This window comes from Carya illinoinensis, chromosome 1 (assembly GCF_018687715.1).
Source record: "Carya illinoinensis cultivar Pawnee chromosome 1, C.illinoinensisPawnee_v1, whole genome shotgun sequence".
NCBI classification, from domain to species: Eukaryota; Viridiplantae; Streptophyta; class Magnoliopsida; order Fagales; family Juglandaceae; genus Carya; species Carya illinoinensis.
Genome location: NC_056752.1, coordinates 17,795,744 through 17,804,365, shown reverse-complemented (window position 1 = coordinate 17,804,365; position 8,622 = coordinate 17,795,744). Strand labels below are relative to the sequence as shown.

Sequence of the window (8,622 nt, the reverse complement as noted above, 5' to 3'; positions counted from 1 at the left end):
CCCGAGGCATGGAAGAAGTATTAGAATAGTCTGAAGAAACATCGGCCGCTCCAGCTTTAGGCAACCAGTCTGCTACTTTGTTACCTTCACGTAGGACATGCTGAAATTTACAATTAATAGATTGGGCTAAAACCACGATCTCATACCAATAATCCTCCAAATACCAAACCCCACATCGACCTCTATGCCACCAAGAAATAATCACCATTGAGTCAAACTCTACGATTACATTAGAAAGATGGAGGGAAATGCACACCTGCAGGCCATATAATAGTGCAAGGAGTTTTGCTTTATTATTGGAACCCGTTCCACTAGGTGAGGCAAAGGCTTTCACTAGCTATCTAGTATTATTGCGAATAACACCACCAGTACCACAAGAGCCCGGGTTCCCAAGACTACTCCCATCTATGTTTAGTTTAAACCATCCTAGAGGAGGTTTATGCCATTGCACCACTTTACAAGTCCTTTCTTTTAAAGGAACTAGTCTGATACGTAAAGCCTCCAGAATCATGCCATCAAAACGACACAAATTATAATACTTATCACCCATAAGACCAAGCGACCGAACCCAAAAAGAGATTGACTTGATAACCGTATCATACGATTCTAAAGAGCCCTCCATTCGTGCTAGACATCTTCGCCTCCAAAGTCTCCAGGTAATAATGACAGGCATGAGGCCCATAATAACCCCCACCTGAGAAGACGACTTAGCACGCCGGAACCAAGAGGAAACATGCTGTTCCCAATTTCTACCCATTGGTAACCCAAATAGATTAGAGAAAGTTAACCAAATTTTTTTTGGGAAATCACCCTCGAAGAGAACATGATTTATGTCTTCATAATGACCAATAGAGCAACAATCACATTTGGAAACAATTGAAATACCAACACAACGCAGCCTATCATCCACACTCAAAGCCCTGTGCCATGCCTTCCAGAAATGACTAGACATTTTCAATGGAAGACTTTTATGCCAAATCCAAGAATGCCATTCAAAAGAAGCTCCTCTGACTCTAATACACTGCCATGCAAACTGAACTGAAAACATCCCTTCCTCTGGTTGGGTCCAGATAAGAACATCCTTACCCCGAATTAGGGCTAGATAAGGAGACAAGGATATCATCAACATTCTCCAATCCCACTAAATTTTCAAGCAAGTTCACATCCTATCCATCAGACAATTGGCATTCTTTGATTTTCATCGAAGGTTGACCCACAAGAGGCAATTCATTTATCAAAGGGCCATTATCACGCCATTTATCATACTAAAAATAAATATCTCCTTCTTTAACTCTCCATTTAGAATTATTCAAAACCAAAGGAATACAGTGAGCAATCATTCTCCAGAATCTTGAACCTTTAGCATCATCTATTAATAACCAAGGTTTCGATCCCACATATTTAGCCTTAAAAAAACTGGCCCATAGAAAATTACCTCGTAGAAGATTCCAGGCAAACCTTATGTGCAAGGTTGTCTGAACCTCATGGAGAAGCCTCACCCCAATACCTCCTTCTACCACAGGCATACCCATATGTTTCCAAGCTAACCATTTCTTCTTATCCTTCCCATTTGACTCGCCCCAAAAAAATGAACCCATCATTTGATTTATCTTATTTATGACAACTTGAGGAATATGAAAAACAGTAAAAAGATGAAGTGCCATGCTTGAAATAACATGACGTAATAAAATCAGTTTCCCTCCAGAAGAAAGTAGTCGCATTTTCCAACCACTGAGTTTTTTCCTCATTTTATTCATCATATCTTCAAAATGTACTTGCTTAAGACGACCCAGCATAATGGGCACTCCAAGATATTTAAGAGGAAAGTGACCCTCTAAGAAGCCAGTGTTGCAGAGAAGACGCCTCTTTCGAGAATGGGAAATTTTACTAGAACAAAACGCAGCAGACTTTTATTTATTTATAGCTTGTCCCAACCATCTTTCATATTGCCCCAGAATAATTAGGAGCTCCCGAACCGATCTTTGACTCCAATTAGAGAAAATAACTACATCATCAACATACATCAAATGAGAAATAATAGGAATATCTCTTCCCTACTGAAATTACCCAAATCTATGCTCAGCCACACTACGATAAATCATCCGGGTAAGGATCTCCTGTTGAATTATAAATAGATAAGGAGATAGGGGATTACCTTGTCTTATGCCACGGCCTCCTAGGAAGAAACCTTTTATTGTCCCATTCATCATAACTGAATACCAGGGACTAGATATGCAAAAATAAATCAGGTCACAAAACTGAGGCGAAAAACCAAACCGCGACATGATCTTTATCAAGAAATTTCAATTCACACGATCATAAGCTTTTGTCATATCTACTTTTAACATAATATTGCTGCCATGATTCCTCTTATTAATAGACTGAACCATTTCCTGAGTGAGACTTATGTTCTCAAAGATACTTCTACCTGGAATAAAGGCTCCTTGTTCCATTGAGACCAGACGAGGCAGGAGGCCAGTTAACCGGTTGACAATAATTTTGGGGCATAGTTTATAAAAAACCGAACAAAGACTGATGTGACGGAACTTATCAAAACCTGTTGGAGAGTCCACTTTTGGGATTAGCACCAAAAAAGAAGCAGTAAAAAACTTCGGTAGAGACTTAGAGTCAAAGAATTCCAACACTGCTTTCCACAAATCATTTTTAACCACCTCCCAGCAACTTTTATAAAATCCAGACCCAAAACCATCAGGGCCAGGAGCGCTGTTAACTGGAATAGAGGACAAAGCATCATATACTTCCTCCAATGAAGGAGCACAAAGCAAGGAGGCATTCTCCTCATCAGAAATAACCGGATCAATAAGTCCATCAAAATTAGGTTGCTCGGAAGTTGGCTCAACTTGTAAAAAAGAAGAAAAATAATCAACTGCACCTTGATGGATGCTCTATGGAGACTCAAACACTGAATCATTCGACCGCATACTAAGAAGCCGCTTGCTCCTCTTTAAGGCTAGGCAAGCATGAAAAAACTTGGTATTCCGGTAACCCTCCGTCGCCCATTTTACTTTTGCCATTTGGCTTAAGCCAATTTCTTCCCAATGACGCCACGTTGCCAACTCAGCATTGGCCATCTGTAAATCTCTATCAAGATTATCATCCGAATTTAATTGAGATTGAAGTTCAAGCTCCTCAATCTGATTTTCAAGAGTAGAGATCCGTTCCAAAGTGTGACCAAAAACCCTAATATTCCAAGCCCGCAAGGCTAATTTTGTCTGTTTCAACTTGATAACCAAATTCTGAATAGCCATACCATCAACCCGAACGGACCAAGCTTGCCGAACACAATCCAGAAAATTATGGTGTTCAACCCATATTTGTTGAAAACGAAAAGGGGAAGGACCATAAGAACAAGGGTCTTTCTTCAACTCTATAATCATAGGAGCATGATCCGAAGTAGAGCGAGGCAAATAAGCACATATAGCATTAGAAAATACCGACAGGAACAAGGCATCCATGAGAGCATGGTCCAACCTTGCCCAAGAACGAGCAAGGCCATATTGGCCATTACACCAGGAAAAAATATTCCCCTTCGAAGTCATTTCAATCAAAACCCCCTGTTGAATCTAGTTATTAAAATCTTCCATAGCTTGAATAGGTCGAGATCAACCTCTTCGATGCTCGGAGTCATTCCGAATAATATTGAAATCACCCACAAAGATACAAGGGTCAGAATCCAGATTTTGAAAACTCAAAGCATCCCATAAACTACGCTGTTCAACCATGGTACATTTAGCATAGATGATCGTAAGCAAAAATTTTTCAGCACCTTCGCCAACTTTGAGAGAGATAAATTGCCTTCCCATTTGAACCAACCTCACCTCAAGAATACTGTTCCAGAAGATCCAAATTTTACCACCCTCCGCCTCATTTGAAATAAAGTTATCAAACCTCAAAACAAGACCCAATCTCTTAGCAACGTCAAGATTTTGAAAAGGTTCCAACAAAGCAACAATTTTCGGCCTCCACTTACTAATTAACTTTTTTAGCCTACCTTTTGAGGTCCCAACACCCCTAATGTTCGAAACAAAAATCAAATCAATCATTGAGATGGATTAGAGAATCGAGCAAGAACCCGAGAAGAACTTCACATTTTAACAAAACTCTTTTTCATATATTTTCTTTTGCCTTCTTTGCTTTTAGATTTAGTCAAGTATTCTTTTTCTTGAGGTAAAACTTTTGGATGCAATTCTGGGTCCGGTTCAGAAACTGTGTCTTCAATAAACACATTAGCCTCATCTGTTCCACCTTCTGGTGCAACCACAACCACAACCACCTCCATCTCCTAAACTATAACAGGATCCACATGCTCACTCTCTTTCTCAATCGAAACATGAACAATAGAATTCGAAAGCCCACCCCCTGCAAGAGTTAAATCATTTACTGAATCAGAAAATACAAGAAAAGAATCCACTTGGGAAACAGCCACGCATTCCTCACCAATCTTCAAAAACCCAACATGATTGGGAATCACCCCCATAGCAAGAAGTTCCTTTGCACTATCATCAACCCCCACCCCATTCGCTGTTAGTGAAATACCCTTCGGCACTACACTCGGTTCCACCTCAAGCACAGCAACCAGCTCCTCATTCCCCCTAGCTACACCAACAGGATCCTCATTCACCCCGACTGCACCAACTGCAGCTGAATTTATATCAAGAACAGTTTTTTCATTCACCCCCATGACCCCAGCTGCACCAACTACATTCAGTTCAATCTCAAGAACCGCAATCGGCTCCTCATTCCCCCCGACTGCACCAACTGCACAAGGGTTTGTATCAATCACCGCACTAGGTTTTTCATTCATCCCAAGAACATCAACAGGTTCCTCATGTACATTCATGCCTTTCTGCCCTTTCACCTCTACTCGTGCCTTACTCCTTTGTGCTATTTGTTCTGCCCGACAGGTACGTGAATTGTGTCCTTGCATGCGAAACTTACAGTAGTAGGCAGGAAGTGTTTCATAAACCACTTCTTGCTTCCTACTAGAAGGTAAACTTGGAGCTCCAATCCAGAAGTGGCCAAGCGGCTCCTTGGCAGCGTCAACCTCAACACATAGTCTAGCCCCGTCGGTTCTAGTGGCACACCGCGTTGGATTATCCTGACGAATGAAAGTGCCAATCGGGGCCATTAAAATGTTTAAGAATGATTCACAATAAAAGTTAGCAGGGAGACCTAGGAGAGATATCCAAACCGGAACTTTTGAAGGCTCTTCATCCTCTGTAAAGTCCAGCATCCACCTAAACGCATGGTAAGAAATACCGTTAATCTCACATACATCCTTGGACAGGGCCTTTGTGAAGTCTGCATCATTCACCATACGAACGAAAATGTTCCTCGGACGTCGCATGGATAAGACAGTGGGAGAGGTTAAGAGACCCCATCGGTTATGAATAAATGAACGCACGACATCAAGGGACGGTCGCTGCTTCAAGAACTTCAATACTACCGAGTAACGAAAGGGCTTTGCAAATTTGGTAATCTCCTCAAGCGAAAACTGGAAGTAGACTTCACTGTCAAGCAGTTTCGGAGTTCTAAACGGCAGAACCATCTCCGGAATAGGCTGGGGGACAGCAGCCACCAGGTCAGCAAACGAGGGTCGATCGGTGCCACCATCAGCGACGGCCATGCAGCCCACCGAAGTTCCAAACGTAGGCAGCAAACAAAAACCCTAATTCTCACGTAGAGAGAAAATGGGTATAAATGGAAACAAAAAAACCCACTTGCTTGTCTATGTTAATTTAAAGTTGAATTATAATAACCCTTGAGATTTAAATATATTTTGCATTAACAATTATTCTGTGAATTTGGTTTGTTGTGCTGAACTAAGTCTGAGGAGTCAGGGGTCGTAGGAATGAGGAACGAAGTTGTTTGTGCATTTGGTTGATGTTGGGATTTGTTGGTTGTTGGATATTTGTTTCATGTCATGCATTGCATAGTGCAAGCATGTTCATGTTTGTAAAATGAAAACTGGGTTGTCGCATAATTGCATACATGTTCATGTGTATATTTGAAAATTGGTTTTTCATGTGATAATTAATTTTGGGTATATTTGAAATGAACGGTTTGAGAGAGAGTTACTATAGGGATGGTGGTAAGCAAGAACGGTGGTAGAGTCCTGCATGTGATTCCCGCTTACGGTGCACGCGGTAGGAATGGTGATAGAGTTCCGCCTGTGATTCCTACCTATAGTGCACGCGGTAGGGATGGTGGTAAGTAGGGACGGTGATAGAGTCTCGCCTGTTATTCCCACCTACAGTGCTCTGATAGATTGAAAGAGATGTAAAAGGAACTGTAGGGATGGTGGTAAACAGGGACGGTGGTGGGAGCCTACGATGCATGCTATAGGGATGGTGGTAGAATCCCACCTGTGATTCTCACCTACAGTGTCAATTGGATATTTGGGCCATTTTCTGGAAAAGTGGCAAATGATATTTTTAATGAGCTTGGTTTTTGGGCCAAAATGAGATTTTGTCATGCGTTGGAAAATATTCATTTTCCTCGAAAATGATTTTTAGGTTTTGTGCATCTGTCATCATTTGCATGAATATTATTATTGAATGAATGCATTTTTATCTTGCGGGCTATTTGGATTATTACTTACCTTTGGTACCGTTTATTGGTACTGTAGATTTTGATGCAGAGCCTGAGAATGTGGCTCCACAAAGGAGTGATCGAGGATCACTTTCTTGTGGGATGGGATTTATATCTCGCTTCTGGTTATTATATTTTGGCTTATTATATTTTTCATAGGATAATTGTAATACTTTTGTAATACTTGTATTTAAGTGAATTTGTATTTGAAAATTCTAGTACTTAGTTGACTGACTTTAATTTTTCCGCTGCATTTTTACTGTACACTTTTTGCATTGTAGACACACTTGTCACTTAGCGATGGGATGCGTGACCCGTGTTGTCATCATCCTGACGCCTCGATTTCCACGTGTTCGTATATGAGAGTTGGGGGCGTCACAACATCATTATGGAGATCTTCACTCCTTTCTTCCTATTGAAAGTATGTGCTCAAACTGTAATCCCACAAAACATGTGATAGCTGCCATGAAAAAAATAAGTTAATAGTTTAAGCCTAGTCAAAATGAAGAAATATATTAATTTGTCTTTTGTGAAAATAGGTGAAACACTCTCTGTTAGCATTTGGTTAGGAAGATAATCTTACTGTACAAATTAATAGAGTTGAGATGTATCCAAACCCAGCCACCAGGATAAGATGTCCTCCTATGTTCTTCACACTTCGTAATGAATAACTTGTCTATTAGAAAAGCACTATCTGATATGGTAATTCATAATTCAATGAATATATTTTCAACTCTCAAAACACAATGAAAGCATTGATCTCAATCTTCTAACCTAGGAAACACCTTCCAATATTAGATAGGTGATACCCCATCAAGTAGGAACATTCAGAGTTTATTTTTTTTTTAAAAAAAATAATTTACAATTTCTTTATAATCTCACTATAAATCACTTCCATCTCCCTTTTGAAGGAACCGAATTCCAAATGAAAATAATAATAATAATGATACATCATTCATAACACAGTCAATAATTTACCCAATCAAAACATAAGCATTCATCAAACAAAAATATTTTCAACAATAATATACCTTATCCTGATCAGTCTACAACCCATTGAAACCAAATTATGTAAAAGAGATTAAAATGCAAACTCACCAACATAAGCAGCTCTAGAATTAGTAGCAGACATGATCACCATAAGTTAAGTTGCTGAAGTTGAAGGAAAAGGGTTACTTTAAGCAAGAAAAAAATTTAGAGGTTAAGTTAAATGGATAAATTAATAATAAAAAATCAAAATTAACAAAATAAAAGCATTTACCTTCGATGTCAACGTCTTCGACATACTCCTCCACCTCCCAAGAACTAAGTGGTTCACAAGTTAACCAATTTTGCATGTAGATTAGTGCTTTGACAGTCTTCGATGCTAATGAGCTTTGAAATGGGTCTATTACACGTCCACCGGTGCTAAATGCAGACTCAGCTGTGAAGGTGAAAATAAGGATGACGAATATATCACGTGCGATTCCTGCAAGGATGAGATATCTAAATGAGTTCCTCTTCCAACAATCCAAAATCTCAAACCCGGGTACTTTTGGTTTAATCACATTCAACAAATACCTCTCTATGTCCAAGCTAAATACCGAATTGTTTTGCCCCTCAAGATATTGATCTAGAGATGTATCAAAATCTTCATAGTTTGAGTTGTCACCAATAATACTTGAGGAACTTCTATGAGCCATATTTGATCTTCCACTACCTAGCCCATGAAACTTTTGGCATTGCTCAATCAAACAATTCATGAGCAATCTTACTTTGGCCTCAATTTTATCTCCGCATTCATCACATTTGCACCTTTTTAACCAATATGACAATGTTGTAATCTTATATCGAGGGTCAAGGACAAAAGTTAGATAAACAATCATGTTCATCTTATTCGTGTTCCCTCAATATTTATCAAACTTAAGTTTCATAATAGACGCCATCTTCATCAACATATCATCCTCACTCTAACCATTTTGTTCAAATTGTGCTCAATTGTAGAAAATTGTTAAAATAACATATTAGATG

General features: G+C 39.4%; 2 protein-coding genes across 2 annotated transcripts; both read right to left on the bottom strand.

The window, feature by feature from the left end:
- Positions 1-337: 337 nt before the first annotated feature.
- On the bottom strand, positions 338-3,560 carry LOC122314764. Its single transcript, XM_043130380.1, has 5 exons — positions 2,945-3,560; positions 2,313-2,860; positions 2,156-2,226; positions 1,436-1,887; positions 338-1,098 (listed from the first exon to the last, which is right to left on the bottom strand). Exons 1-5 carry the CDS (start codon positions 3,558-3,560, stop codon positions 338-340), a joined length of 2,448 nt encoding a protein of 815 aa, XP_042986314.1.
- A 743-nt stretch (positions 3,561-4,303) lies between these two features.
- LOC122314692 lies at positions 4,304-5,647 on the bottom strand. The gene has a single exon (XM_043130262.1). The coding sequence runs from the start codon at positions 5,645-5,647 to the stop codon at positions 4,304-4,306; it is 1,344 nt and encodes a 447-aa protein (XP_042986196.1).
- Between the last annotated feature and the right edge of the window lie 2,975 nt (positions 5,648-8,622).